This window comes from Rhinopithecus bieti, unplaced genomic scaffold, assembly GCF_001698545.2.
Source record: "Rhinopithecus bieti isolate Rb0 unplaced genomic scaffold, ASM169854v2 scaffold_74563, whole genome shotgun sequence".
In the NCBI taxonomy this organism is placed as follows: Eukaryota; Metazoa; Chordata; class Mammalia; order Primates; family Cercopithecidae; genus Rhinopithecus; species Rhinopithecus bieti.
In genome coordinates this window covers 584,705-599,991 of record NW_016827726.1, presented here as the reverse complement: position 1 = coordinate 599,991, position 15,287 = coordinate 584,705, and the positions used below count along the sequence as shown (strand labels likewise).

At 41.6% G+C, this 15,287-nt stretch overlaps 1 protein-coding gene across 9 annotated transcripts in view; it reads right to left on the bottom strand.

Annotated features, from left to right (window-relative positions):
* The window catches only part of SFXN1 (sideroflexin 1), a 50,945-nt gene that overhangs the window by 13,723 nt on the left and 21,935 nt on the right, over positions 1 to 15,287 (bottom strand). For all 9 annotated transcript variants that reach the window (XM_017864088.1, XM_017864090.1, XM_017864091.1 and 6 more), the window contains 5 exons: positions 4,857 to 5,027; positions 3,763 to 3,861; positions 2,450 to 2,525; positions 1,792 to 1,877; positions 417 to 544 (listed from right to left, as the gene is read on the bottom strand). In XM_017864088.1, the coding sequence (XP_017719577.1) occupies positions 417 to 544; positions 1,792 to 1,877; positions 2,450 to 2,525; positions 3,763 to 3,861; positions 4,857 to 5,027 (560 nt within the window). The remainder of the gene's footprint in view (positions 1 to 416; positions 545 to 1,791; positions 1,878 to 2,449; positions 2,526 to 3,762; positions 3,862 to 4,856; positions 5,028 to 15,287) is intronic.

The following is a 15,287-nucleotide window of genomic DNA, read 5'->3' as shown; positions in this document are numbered from 1 at the left end:
CATCCGTGCTCTGTCGTCTGTGGCCTCCTGACTCCCTTCCTACTGCTCCCCACCCCTCCCACTGTGCCCTAGCTGCACCTGCACCCGTAATGCCTGCAACGCACCAGGCAACCTCCTGCCTGTGGTTCCCTCTGCCAGAATATTCATCCCTGATACCCACTTGGCTCACTCCCACACCTCCACCTCGTGCTCTTCCCGGCTGCCCTACCTCCACCCCCACATGCCCTAGCCCCCTACCCCCTTAGCCCTCATCACCACTGCACACACTATAACTTTATTTACTTGTTTATTTTCTGCCACCCCCACGGGAAGGCAATTTCCACTAAGAGGCATGATATTTGTGTTTGTTTTCTGGTTCACAGATCTGTGAACGCTTGTTCAACCTGTATTGGAATAAATGACAAAGTCCTGCTAACCCATGCCAGGGGCTGCCATGAGAATCCTGGACACGACGACTTGTGTGATGGCTTGTTTCGCAGCGTTCGCTGACTCCCCCAAGCGGTTCCCATTTTCATCTGTGACAGGAATGCCAACTTTGAGTTCCCTGCAGAGCAAAACACATACAGAGAGCTCCACCAATGCCTTCAAGAAATGTCCCGAAACAGTACTATGTTGGGAAAGATCAAGCCTCTACTTAATTAAAATACCCACTCAAGTGTCATTTTTTGGTACTGACACATCTTTTTTTTTTTTTTTTTTTGAGACAGAGTCTCACTCTGTTGCCCAGGGTGGAGTGTAGTGGTGCTATCTCTGCTCACTGCAACCTCCGCCTCCAGGTTCAAAGCGATTCTCCTGCCTCCTCCCGAGTAGCTAGAATTATAGGCGTGTGCCAGTGTGCTGGCTAATTTTTGTATTTTTAGTAGAGACGGGGTTTTGCCATGTTGGCCGGGCTGGTCTTGAATTCCTGACCTCAGGTGATCCACTTGCCTCGGCTTCCCAAAATGCTGAGATTACAGGCGTGAGCCACTGCGCCCGGCAGACACATTTATTTTTAAATACCATGGACAAGTTTAATCCTCCTTTGATAGAAATAAAAGTAAAACAACCTAGTAAACTTTTAAAACCTTTTTCAGTAACAATACGATTCGAAGGGTGGATACGCTAACTTCAATCTATGCTCATGTGCAAATTTGAGCAACTTTCCAAATGAGAAACAGATATAACACACCACATTATTAAGTCAACAAACTTAGTATGCTGACATGGGAACAGTCACTCGCACATGGCCCTATTGTGTATTTATTAACTACATTTACTAACACTAAGTATGACTTCTGCGGGTACCCCTGTTTTTGTTACCCATTCCAAAACGCTTTTGCTGTTCTTTCTTCTCCTTTCATTTTTGCCAGTTCTAAAACAATACTTCCAAAGATACAGAATAATGTTACTTTAAGCTCCAAAAGAAAATTCTGGAGGGAAAAAAAGGAATCTATTTTAGAGAATAAACTTTCTTTGGACAGACTTTGTCTAACCCAAGCACAACTCAATGTAAGCTTGAGATATATCTTTTAAACTTTTTATTACACAGACACAGAAAGACTATTCCAGCATCAGCCCCCTCCCCGCACTCCTCAGTCTGCTTCAATAATCAGTAACTCATGGCTAAGCTTGTTTTATCAACACACCCATCCTCATCCCCAACCCCAGATTATTTTGAAGGAAATCCAAGATCTCACATAATTTCACCTATACATATTAAAACAAATATTTGAAAGTTTCAACAAAGCTAATTATTAAAAGAGACTCTCCCGTCAAGCACACGTCCCTATTGGGAGTGCATATTCGTCTTACCTTTGCCTCATTAATGGAATATTGATGCAATTAGCGGCAGCTACGGCAGCAAAGGGAACAAAACGTCCTATCAGTGGTGAGACATGCTGCAGAGGAGAAAATTTCAAAAGTTTTATCTTATTTTTCCTGTACTAGTGCATGGAAGTAACTTATTTCTTCTTGAAAACTCTGAAAAACGCAGAGTCGATTTGCATAGAAACTCAGGCCAAGAATACTTTCAAAATTTTCCTGGCAGTATTTGTATGTTTCCCACATGGCTGTGCTGGGACCATGCAAGCTTCTAAGTCATTGTAGCTAAGTGTGGTTGCAGGAGGATGGGCTTTGGAGTGCCGAGAGAGAGAGATGCTCTTGCCTCTCTTCAGAGCTGTGGCCTGAGGCACACTGCCCACTGCAATGCCTCTGGAGGGCTGTCAGGATGGGTGAACATTTAGCACTTTGTACACAGAGCCAGGCACAGACCACAGTCCTGGTAGGTGTTATCGGTGACAACTCTTCCCAAAGTTATTGGAAAATATAACTAAAAGACGCAGTTGAAGACAAGGACTATAACAAGAAAGCCATATGACTTGAACTATTTTAAGAAATAATAGAGGGATTTAGAGCCAGACAGATGATAACAAATTAAGCAGCTTTATTATGGAAATAAAAATCTGAGTACCTTGGTCAATGCGTTGAGTCCTAGAGCTGTTGCTACAGCACCAGTTGTTGCAGAAACGTAAGCTGTTCCCAACTCACTGAAAAGAAAAGAGGATATCGTGTAGACAACGAGGGCATGTCAGGAAACTGGTGCAACATTATTGGAAGAAATAAAAGGGAAATATAAAAGAGAATGATTCAGAATGAAGAGTCTACAGAACAACATTCTCACTCCACAAATAGGCGAATCTAGAGAAAAAGCAAGCAGGTCCGTAAAAAATGGGACTCTTCACACGTATCTTGACTGTAACTCCAAAAGCAGACACGTATTCTTTGAGGTGAGTTGGTTAAAATATACAAATAAATAAACATACAGACTTTGTATTCGTGGAAAGGAGGGGAGCTGTGTGCTGCATGTAGGAAGCTATGAATACAGGGGAATGCATATTGGGCTAAATGTTTGGAGCATATTTGTTTAAAATACTTCTCAAAATATTAATATACACACTGAAAGCAAAAACGAAGTGCTGCCATTTAAAACATGAGATCTTAACTGTATAAAAATACTAAGTCTTATCGTGCAAAAACTATAAAGCTCAAGCAATTCTCTCTTAAAAGAAATTTTAATTGCGATAAACACCACTGGGTTACAGAGTTCAAGATCCTTTGTTCCATATGACAACAGTAGAAGAATATGGGTTGTCAAAAGCAATTTTAAGTGATAAAAAAGAGAAGCACTTTTCTTTCGAGTATAATACAATTATGCTAACTAACATTTGTGGTTAACTAATCTTGTTGGCCTATTTTTCTTTTCAACAGGTGACAAAAAATTAAACTCATTGCTTTCTTTTGGGCTCCAGAGATGAGCTATTTTAAAAACACATCAGATACAAAAGTCACACCGCCATGATCTCCCCTTGATTTCTGCAGAGACCACACTTTGTCTCCTCTACTTTTAACATTGGTGTCTGTCGACTCAGGCAGGGTAGATGGGGGAACAGCCTGTCACTTATCAGAGGTCAGACTGGTGCTGCCCGCTGTGTGTTCTATAGGGCCATGAGCTCCAGGGTGAGAAGGAGGTATCATCCTACCAGTACCTCCAAAACCATGAGTAACGTCTGAGAAGGCAGGCTAGAAGAAGACAGTTTTCTTGATAGAGAGAGAGAAAAAGAAACACTCTACTTTTTTAAAAAAAAGCTACAAAAAAGATGCTACATAATATTCTGAACAATATAAAAATGTGTACACATACGCTTTTTTAAATAGGAGAGTATCACCACTTAATAAAATGAAGGTTGGAGAACTACAGAGAGCGGTGAAATCTCATAGCCTTACTTGACAGTGAGGGGTGTGTCTCCACTTCTGTTGGTGTAATTGACGACGGCATTGAAGGACTGGTTAATCCACTGCCAGAAGAGCACAGCCGGCGTAGTCCTAAACAGAGCCCATCCGTCACATACCCACCCATCACCGGGACCACTGCCCAGAACAGCACAGCCGCGGCGTAGTCCTAAAACAGAGCCATCCGTCACCATACCCACCACTCACACGACCAGCCTGCGCGCCACAGAACAGAAAATGGAACAGAAAATGTGGACACCAGTAACCACAGAGGAGACGTACTGGGGAAGGGAGAAAGCCACAAGGCCACAGGCTTAGGACCTGTGTGCTGGGCAAGTTTTTATCCTCTGGGATCATCCATGTCCTTGTTCCATAGATATAGACAACACCAAGCTCAGAGGGTTACCATGAGGATGAAGTAAGATAAAAGTTGTAGAGAGCCTGGTACAGAACAGACATTCAATAAATGCCAGATCCCTTCTTTTGGGGAAAAAAGACACAATTTGTAGGCTAAGCAGTCCTGGGCCCTCCTAACAGCATGAGGAGTGCCATATGTCTATGTCTACACATACACCTTTAGTGTGCCTCTATCTACACTCATATCTATACCTATATCTATATGAATGGAGTCAAAGGAGAATCTGCTTGCAGACTCTTTATTTTCTTTCTCCATTTCATTCTGTTTTGGGGCTAAGATTTAGAAAAAAAATTCGACCTCCTTTTGAACAACTAAGAAGATGCTATTTAGCAGAGGGGAAAGGTTAAAAAAAAAAAGAGTCCCAGAGTAACAACATTCAAACACAATGGAACTAAAAGCCAAATGACTTTTTTCTTTTACATCAATAATGCCCCGTTTTTTGTTTTTTATTGTCTTCAATTTTATTTTTTATTGTATAAACTAAAGGAGTTCAACATGATGTTTCGATTCATAAGTACATGACGGAACGAGTCAAGCAAGCTAATTACCTTGTTTGCCACTTCATATACTTATGAAATAACACTAATTTCAACAAAATTATTTACATACAAAAATAGACTTTGGGCTTCTGTAATGGTAAACAAACTGTTGCTACATATTCATAACGTACCTGTAAAACGTCATCATGCAACCTGTGATGGTCATGTTCATGGGAACCTGGGCTGACATTCTTCCTATCAAAATCATCTTCTCCCCAGTGTCAGGATGAAAAGCCGAATCATAGATGTACTTTGCTCTCCATAATTCATTTTCTGTAAGACCAGGAGGAACAATTCCTTGCCTAAGAAAATAACAAATAATATGGCAATTGCTCATTTCAAATATCTCCCCAGTACCCTAGAGACAAGTGGCTACAAGATTTTAAAAGTTTATGCTCTGGCCAGGCATGGAGGCTCACGCCTGTAATCCCAGCACTCTAGGAGGCTGAGGCAGGCAGATCACGAGGTCAAGAGATTGAGACCATCCTGGCCAACATGGTGAAACCCTGTCTCTACTATAAATACAAAAATTAGTGGGGTGTGGTGGCATCTGCCTGTAATCCCAGCTACTCGGGAGGCTGAGGCAGGAGAACTGCTTGAATCTGGGAGGCAGATGTTGCAGTAAGCTGAGATCGCACCATTGCACTCCAGCCTGGTGACAGAGTGAGACTCTGACTCAAAAAAAAAAAAAAAAAAAGTTTATGCTCACCTAAAACACTTGTGCCTAGATGGAGTGATAAATTTGTTACATATAGTCAGTAAAAATTTCAAAACATGCAGGACAATAAGCACTTAAAATGAACATTTCAGGCTGGGCATGGTGGCTTATGCCTGTAATCTCAGCACTTTGGGAGGCTGAGGGAGGAGGATTGCTTGAGCCCAGGAATTCAAAACCAGCCTGAGCAACATGGTGAGACTCTGTCTCTACAAAAAAATAAAAATCATACCACTGTATTCCAGCCTAGGCAGAGTAAGACCCTCTCAAAAAAAAAAATTCAAACCTGTTCATCTCAAATTACCTGTAGTTTGGAAAAGCCAGAAAAGAAATTATATATAGGGAACAGGGGAGCATTCAACTTTGAAATACTCTTTAAGTGACATATTTTATAATGTATTTTGAATTTGTGAACTCTAAAATATTTTAACCAATTAGACAAAAGTTATGGTAATCAAGGATATTCATTTTTATACCTATAGAATGAAAAGCTAGTTCACAAAGATTTTTTTTTTTTTTTCTAAGACGGAGTCTCGCTCTGTCGCCCAGGCTGGAGTGCAGTGGCCGGATCTCAGCTCACTGCAAGCTCTGCCTCCTGAGTTTACGCCATTCTCCTGCCTCAGCCTCCCGAGTAGCTGGGACTACAAGCGCCCGCTACCTCGCCTGGCTAGGTTTTTGTATTTTTTAGTAGAGACGGGGTTTCACCGTGTTAGCCAGGATGGTCTCGATCTCCTGACCTCGTGATCCACCAGTCTCAGCCTCCCAAAGTGCTGGGATTATAGGCGTGAGCCACCGCGCCTGGTCTTTTTTTTTTTTTTTTTTTTTAAAGACAGGGTCTCACTCTGTTACCCAGGCTGAAGTGCAATGGCATGATCTCGGCTCACCATAGCCTTGAACTCCTGGGCTCAAATGATCCTCCCACCTCAGTTTCCTGAGTAGCTGGGACCATAGGCATGCACCACCATGCCTGCCTAATTTTTTTGCATTTTTCGTAGACACAGGATTTCACCATGTTGCCCAGGCTGGTTTTGAACTCTTGGGTTTAAGCAATCTGCCTGCCATGGCCTCCAAAGTGCTGGATTACAGGCGTGAGCCACCATGTCCAGCCTCAGAAGACTCTTGACGAAAAAAAAACCGAACTGTTAGGTACATCATTCTTTATTTCCTTCCCTTTATCAAAAAAACATATATTCATTGTCAAAAATTTAGAAAATACAGGAATCTATTAGAGCACTTAAAATCACTGAAGTCTTTACCTACTCATCTCCAGTGGTAATGTTTTCATGCGTATATTTTCAGTCTCTCTTCTGGAATCTAAATGTGATGTGTTTACTTAAAGGCCTCACACCGGATCTGCTGCTTTATAACCGCCTTCTTTAATCAGTAATACATTGTAAACATGTCTCTGTGTCTTCAGATATTCTTCTATATAATCTATACTGGGTTGAACCGTGTCTCCCCCAAATTCATGTTCACCTGCAACCTCAGAATGTGACCAGATTTGGAAATGGGGTCTCTGCAGATGCAGTTAGTTCAGATGAAGGCATACTGGATTAGAGTGGCCCCTAAATCCAATGAATGGTGTCCTTATAGGAAGGCCACGTGCAATCAGACGTAGAAGAAGGCCAAGTGATGAAGGAGGCAGAAATGACAGCGAGGTACCCATATACCAAGGCACATCAAAACATTCCTAGAGCTTCTAGAACTTTGGAAACCCCAAGGAAGGATTCTCAGAGGGAGCACGGCCCTGTTGACACCTTGATATCAGACCTCGAGCCTCCATAACTGTGAGGCTCAAGTTGGTGGCAATTTGTTATGGCAGCCTTAATAAATTAATAGGCCAGGCGTGGTGGCTCACACCTGTAATCCCAGCACTTCAGAGGCCAAGGTGGGTGGATCACGAGGTCAGGAGTTCAAGACCAGCCTGGCCAACATGGTGAAAACCCGTCTCTACTAAAAATACAAAAATCAGCCAGGTGTAGTGGCAGGCGCCTGTAATCCCAGCTGCCCAGGAGGCTGAGGCAGGAAAATCACTTGAACCTGAGGGGCAGTGGTTGCAGTGAGCCAAGATTGTACTACTGCACTCCAGCCTGGGCAACAGAGTGAGACTTTGTCTCAAAAAAAAAAAAAAAAAAAAAAGAATACAGCATCTTTTTAAGTGCTTCACAGTATTCTATTATACATGATTATAAGATACTGTAATATATACCAGTCTCCTAGTGTTGGGCATATAAATTGCTTCTAATTTTACTCCATTTGTAAAGGATAAGGAAGTAAATAAACTCTCATACATAAATCTATCCCCACATCCAAGATTATTCTGAAAGAAATGAGTAAATTTGCTGGAACAAAAGCTATGTACAACATTAAAACTTTTAGCTTTTTTCTCTACTTGACTATGTCTTTTAGCTTTTTTCTCTACTTGACTATGTCTTTTTTAAAAAAATCACCAACCACAGCAGCATCATTGTTATTTATGTAATTTGTATGTGTACTTTGTACACTATAATTAACCCCAATTTTAATTTTTTTGGTTGTGTTATCTGCTGTCCTGAAAATTATTATTTTTATGTAATTAGGTAGGAACAAATAAAATTTTTATCTAGAAAGATTATACAAATGTTCACCCATATTTCTAGCATTCTCAGAACAGTTGTTTTCTTTTTGTCATTTAAGGTTTTACTGTATTTGGAATTTATCTTAATATGAAAATGTGGACTAAGCGTGGTGGTTCATGCCTGTAATCCCAGCACTTTGGGAGGCCAAGGCAGGCAGATCACCTGAGGTCAGGAGTTTGACACCAGCCTGGTCAACATGGCGAAACCCTCCTATAAAACTTAGCTGGGCATGGCGGCAGGTGCCTGTAATCCCAGCTACTTGGAAGGCTGAGGCAGAATTGCTTGAACCTGGGAGGCAGAGATTGCATTGAGCCAAGACAGTGCCGCTGCACTCCAGACTGGGCAACAAGAATGAAACTAAGTCTCAAAAGAAAAAAAAAGAAAATGTGAAACTTTCTTAAGTTTCTCTTTTGGCTGGCCTGCATCAATGGAGAGTTCGTGAGTACTAGCCTTGATTTCTAGACTTTCTATTGTGTTTCCACTTATCTACACATTCTGATGCCAACACCCACCATTTTAACTTGACAGTCAATTTTAATATTGGGTAGAGCAATCATCCCACAATCTATTTTTCTTTTTCTTGTTCTAAAATGCCTTATACTAACTTATTGTCCCAGATAAACCTTAGAATTATTATTATTATTTTTGAGACGGAGTTTTGCTCTTGTTGCCCAGATTGGAGTGCAATGGCACCATCTCGGCTCACTGTAACCTCCGCCTCTTGGGTTCAAGCGATTCTCCTGCCCCAGCCTGCTCCTGTAACTGGGATGACAGGCACCCGCCACCACATCCAGCTAATGTTTTTTGTATTTTTAGTAGAGATGGGGTTTCACTATGTTGGCCAGGCTGGTCTTGAACTCTTGACCTCAGGTGATGTCCCTGCCTCGGCCTCCCAAAGTGCTGGGATAACAGGTGTGAGGCACTGCACCAGGCAAGAATTATTTTATCAGTTTTACAGGTGATCACAATTGTAATTTGACTGAAACTGTATTAATCTGGAGAAAACTGACACCTCTACAGTCTCCAGCCTTTCTACCCAGGCCTACTGCACATCTCTCCATTTACTCAAACTTAACATGATTCCAAATGTTTTCATCATTGACGCAAATTTCTGGGTACGTTTCTTCCCACGTAATTTGCATTTTAAAAAAATTGTTCTGGCTGGGTGCAGTGGCTCTCATCTGTAATCCCAGCACTTTGGGAGGCCGAGGCAGGCGGATCATGAGGTCAGGAGATTGAGACCATCCTGGCTAACATGGTGAAACCCTGTCTCTATCAAAAATACAAAAAATTAGCTGGGCGTGGTGGCACACGCCTATAGTCCCAGTTACTCGGGAGGCTGAGGCAGGAGAATGGCATGAACCAGGGAGGTGGGGCTTGCAGTGAGCTGAGACTGTGCCACTGCACTCCAGCCCGGGCGACAGAGCAAGACTCCGTCTCAAAAAAAAAAAAAAAAGATAATAATTGTTCTTATGAAGTGAAGTAAAAACACTGTGTAATTGCTTGTGGCTGGTACACAGGAAACTACTGTTGTTTTGTGTTTATTATAAGTAGCCCCTCATTGTATTTTATTTGTTCTATGGTTTTTCAGTTGTTATGGTCTCTTCTTTTTTTTTTTTTGAGATAGAGTTTTGCTCTGTCGCCCCAGCGAGTGCAGTCATGCAGTATTGGCTCACCGCAACCTCTGCCTCCCAGGTTCATGTGATTCTCCTGCCTCAGCCTCTGGAGTACCTGGGATTACAGGTGTGCACCACCACGCCCGGCTAGTTTTTGTATTTGTAGTACAGACGGGGTTTCACCATGTTGGCCAGGCTGGTGTTGAACTCCTGACCTCAGGTGATTTGCCCACCTTGGCCTCCCAAAGTGCTGGGATTACAGGCATGAGTCACCTCGCCTGGCTGAGTATTCTCATACATATTACATACATTATGGAAAAAAAAGAAAGGGCTCATGTCCAAGTTTGGGAAAAATGATTAAGCAGCTTTATTTTTACTCCTGGACTTTTTGGAAACTTTGAACAGTTAATGGAATGTGACATTCTCAAAAGTGGAATGTAAACTTTCTCAAATTTGACTACCAAAACCCTCTCCCTTTCTCTCTCTCTGCCTCCTTTGATTCCTCTCTCCTTTCCCCTGCCCCGCTCTTTTCTTTCTCTAAGTATTTCATAGGATTTCTTTATTTTTTTTCTTTTATTTGTTTTGAGATGGAGTGTCATTCTTGTTGCCCAAGCTGGAGTGCAATGGCATAATCTTGGCCCACTGCAACCTCTACCTCCCGGGTTCAAGCAATTCTCCTGCCTCAGCCTCCCGAGTAGGTGAGATTACAGGTATGTGCCACTATGCCTGGCTAATTTTTTGTATTTTTAGTAGAAACGGGGTTTCACCATGTTAACCAGGCTGGTCTTGAACTCCCGACCTCAGGTGATCCACCCGCCTCTGTCTCTGAAAGTGCTGGGATTACAGGCGTGAGCCGACGCGCCCGGCCAGGGTTCCTTTTCTTTAGAGGTCTTTTTGGGAAGTTCAGCTCTAGTGTTCCATTATTTTGTGCACTGGTCACTACTGATGTGGGATATGCATTCTTTTTTTTTTTTTTTTTTTGAGACAGAGTCTCGCTCTGCCGCCCAGGCTGGAGTGCAGTGGCCAGATCTCGGCTCACTGCAAGCTCCGCCTCCCGGGTTCACGCCATTCTCCTGCCTCAGCCTCCCGAGTAGCTGGGACTACAGGCGCCCGCCACCTCGCCCGGCTAGTTTTTTGTATTTCTTAGTAGAGACGGGGTTTCACCATGTTAGCCAGGATGGTTTCGATCTCCTGACCTCGTGATCCGCCCGCCTCGGCCTCCCAAAGTGCTGGGATTACAGGCTTGAGCCACCGCGCCCGGCCCGATATGCATTCTTAATAATTAAAGAAGTACTATGCATTATTCCTGATTAATTATTTTATGGGAAATATATAATTTTACCTTCTTTTGGGCATCTATCAAGATGTGGCTTTTTTGCTCTGACATACTGATGTGATAAATTACATTAATAAATGTCCTAAATATAAATCACCTTTTCGTTCTTGGAATAAATTCTACCAGTTCATGTTTTAACACAAGGTTGGATGTTATGTGTCGGTGTTTTATTTTGGATTTTTGCATTATCAATTTGTAAGACAGGTCATTGTTTCTTTTTGTATTTTTTTAAAAAATCATTTATTGTATCAGGGTTGCAATGAATTGGGAAGCATTTCCTTTTTTTCCTATGATGTCATAACATTTTAAAATTAAATCAGCTTTACTGAGGTATAATTTAAATACCATAAAAGTCACCCACTTTAAGTGTCCAATTTGATAAGTTTTGAAAAAATGTATTCAGTGGTGTAACCACCCCAGAATTGTGGTACAGCATATTTCCATGTCTTCAACAATTCCCTTGGGCCCCTCTGGAGTTATTTCCTCACTTCCTGTCAACCAATGGATCTATTTTCTAACACTATATTGCCTTTTCAAGAATTTCATACAAATGGAATCATAGAGTGAGTAGATATATGTTTTGTGTACTTTGTATTTGACCTCTTTCACTTTGCATAATGCTTTTGAGATGCACCTTGTTGTTTATAGGAGTTGGTTAATCCATTCGATGGATGGATGTACCAGTTATTTATTTATTTATTATTATTTTGAGATGGTGTTTCACTCTTGTTGCCCAGGCTGGAGTGCAATGGCATGATCTTGGCTCATCGCAACCTCTGCCTCCTGGGTTCAAGCGATTCTCCTGCCTCAGCCTCCCAAGTAGCTGGGATTACAGGCATGTACCACCATGCCTGGCAAATTTTTTATATTTGTAGTACAGACAGGGTTTCTCCATGTTGTCCAGGCTGGTCTTGAACTCCTGAGCTCAGGCAGTCCTCCCGCCTCTGCCTCCCAAAGTGCTGGGATTACAGGCATGAGCCACTGCACCCGGCCAGTACCAGCTATTTATCAATTCTCTTTTTAGTTATTCTGAAACTGCTTTTGCAAAATTATAACTAAGGAAATTATGACAGTGAAAGAAATCAGAACTAACTGACTCTATCTTGCTTGTAATCCTTAAGCGGTCCTTGTTCATTCCTGGGCATAGGCTGAACTAACCTTGGGAAGGAATTCAGTTCATGGTTTGACTCTGAAACAAAATGACTCCCTTCTTGCCTGGGGTCCAGTCTGCCTTTGCAGGACTACCCAATTAGCTACAAGATTAGAAATTACAGTTTAAGGGTCATGCAGTCTCTGGCTCCAAGAACCTGAACCTCTCCAAATTGCTCCTGGGGCTAACGTCACTGTATTGTAAAACCTAAGATCAGAGCTTGAGATATTTTGCACTTTGGATCAGCTGACACCATCCAGACCAGTAATCTGGCCCAACCAGTTCTGCCATCACACCCAGGAAGATAAGACATTAAAAAACCTCACTTCGACCCTCTGTGATTCCATATCCAACCTGACCAATCAACACTCCCCACTTCCCAAGCCCCTACCCACCAAATTATCTTTAAAAACTCTCATCACCCACGGGGAGACTGATTTGAATAATAACAAAACTCCAGTCTCCCTCACAGCCAGCTCTGCGTGAATTACTCTTTCTCCATTGTGATTCCTGTCTTGATAAATCGGTTCTGCCTGGGCAGCAGGCAAGGTGAATCCAACGGGTGGTTACAAAGTCTAGTAGGTGAAGTAGGTGTGAAGTAGTATCTTCTTGTGGATTTGCATTTCCCTAGTAACTAAAAATGCCGAGCATAGTTCCATATGCTTACTTGCTATTCCTGTATTTTCAATGGTGAAGTGTCCTCAGTCTACTCAAATCTTTTGTTCACTTAAAAAAACTGGGTTGGGTAATTACTGGTTGGATATAGTTCAAGTGATATAGTTCAGTATTGATAGAGTTCTCTATATCTTCTGGATACAAATCCTTTATGAGATATAAGTTTCGCAAATATTTTTCTTCAGTCTGTGAATTGCATTTTATTTTCTAAACAGTGTCTTCTGTCATGAAAAGACTTTACTTTTGATGAAGTCCAATTTATCAGTGTTTTCTCTTTCCATTTCAATTGATAATTGTTCACTCTTATGTCTTATCTAAGAAATTTTGCCCATATTGCCAGGCACGGTGGCTCACGCCTGTAATCCCAGCACTTTGTGGGGCCGAGGCGGGTGGATCACGAGGTCAAGAGATCGAGACCATCCTGACTAACACGGTGAAACTCCATCTCTATTAAAATACAAAAAATTAGCTGGGTGTGGTGGCACAGGTCTGTAGTCCCAGCTACTCGGGAGGCTGAGTCAGGAGAATGGTGTGAACCTGGGAGGTGGAGGTTACGGTGAGCCGAGATTGTGCCACTGCACTCCAGCCTAGGCGACAGAGTGAGACTCTGTCNATTGATAGAGTTCTCTATATCTTCTGGATACAAATCCTTTATGAGATATAAGTTTCGCAAATATTTTTCTTCAGTCTGTGAATTGCATTTTTATTTTCTAAACAGTGTCTTCTGTCATGAAAAGACTTTACTTTTGATGAAGTCCAATTTATCAGTGTTTTTCTCTTTCCATTTCAATTGATAATTGTTCACTCTTATGTCTTATCTAAGAAATTTTTGCCCATATTGCCAGGCACGGTGGCTCACGCCTGTAATCCCAGCACTTTGTGGGGCCGAGGCGGGTGGATCACGAGGTCAAGAGATCGAGACCATCCTGACTAACACGGTGAAACTCCATCTCTATTAAAAATACAAAAAATTAGCTGGGTGTGGTGGCACAGGTCTGTAGTCCCAGCTACTCGGGAGGCTGAGTCAGGAGAATGGTGTGAACCTGGGAGGTGGAGGTTACGGTGAGCCGAGATTGGCCCCTGCACTCCAGCCTAGGCGACAGGGTGGGACTCTTTTCAAAAAAAAAAAAAAAAAAAAAACCTTTGTCCATATCAAAGTCATAAAGATTTTCTTCTGTTTTCTCTAGAAGTTGAATAGTGTTAGCTAGTATATTTAGGTCTATTATCCATTTCAAGTTAAATTTTGTTTACAGGATGAGTTAAGGATCAAGATCCATTTTTTTATTTCCAGAACTATTCATCGAACAGAGTATCCTTTCCTCACTGAATTATCTTGGCTCCTTTATGTAAAATCAGTTAACTATATATATTTGTGCCTATTTCAGGATTCTCTTCTGTTACATGGATCTAAATGTGTCTCCTTACAACAATGCTAAACTGTCGTTACTGTGAGAGCTTTATAGTCAGTTTTAAGACCAGGTAGTGTAAGTTTCTCAGCTTCATTCTTTTTAAAAATTGTTTCCAATATTCTAGGCTCCCTGTATTTCCACATAAACATTAGAAGTAGCTCGTCAGTGTCTAAAAAGAGCCTGCTGGGGTTTTGATGATTACAATGAATCTTACATAAATTTGGGAAGACATGACATCTTAACAATATTGAGTCTTCCAATACAGGAACACTGCATATCTCCCCATTTTTTAAAAAAACTGAAGCTCTGTTTTTTTTCTCTGTAATGTGTGTGTGTGTATGTGTGTGTGTGTATTGGTGTACAGGCATTTTATATATTTTGTTAAAGTGATCTCCAAGTACTTAATATTTTTGTTGCTACTGAAAATGGTATTATTTTTAAAATTTCAAAATTACAGTTGTTAATTGCTACTAGATAGAAATGAAATCGATTTTTGTATATTGATCTTGTATCTTGTAACTTTACTAAATCCATTTATCCTAGTTGGTTTTTTTGTAAATTCTTTTTTTTTTTTTTTTTGAGACGGAGTTTTGTTCTTGTCACCCAGGCTGCAGTACAAAGGTGCAATCTCAGCTCACTGCAACCTTCACCTCCCAGGTTCAAGTGATTCTCTTGCCTCAGCATCCCAAGTAGCTGGGATTACAGGCATGCGTCACTAGGCCTGGCTAATTTTGTATTTTTAGTAGATACAAGGTTTCACCATGTTGGCCAGGCTGGTCTTGAACTCCTGACCTCAGGTGATCCACCCGCCTTGGCCTCCCAGAGTGCTGGGATTACAGGCATGATCCACTGCGCCTGGCCTGGTAAATTCTTTCTATATAGATGATCACAATTTCTGTGAATAAGGAAAGTTTTACTTTTTCATGTCCTATCTTTGCCTTTTTTGAAAAAAAAAGTTTAAATTTTCTCTTAATGCCCTAGTTAGAACCTCAAGCACAATGCTGAAGAAAAGTAATGAGAGCAGAAATGCTCGCCTTGCTCCC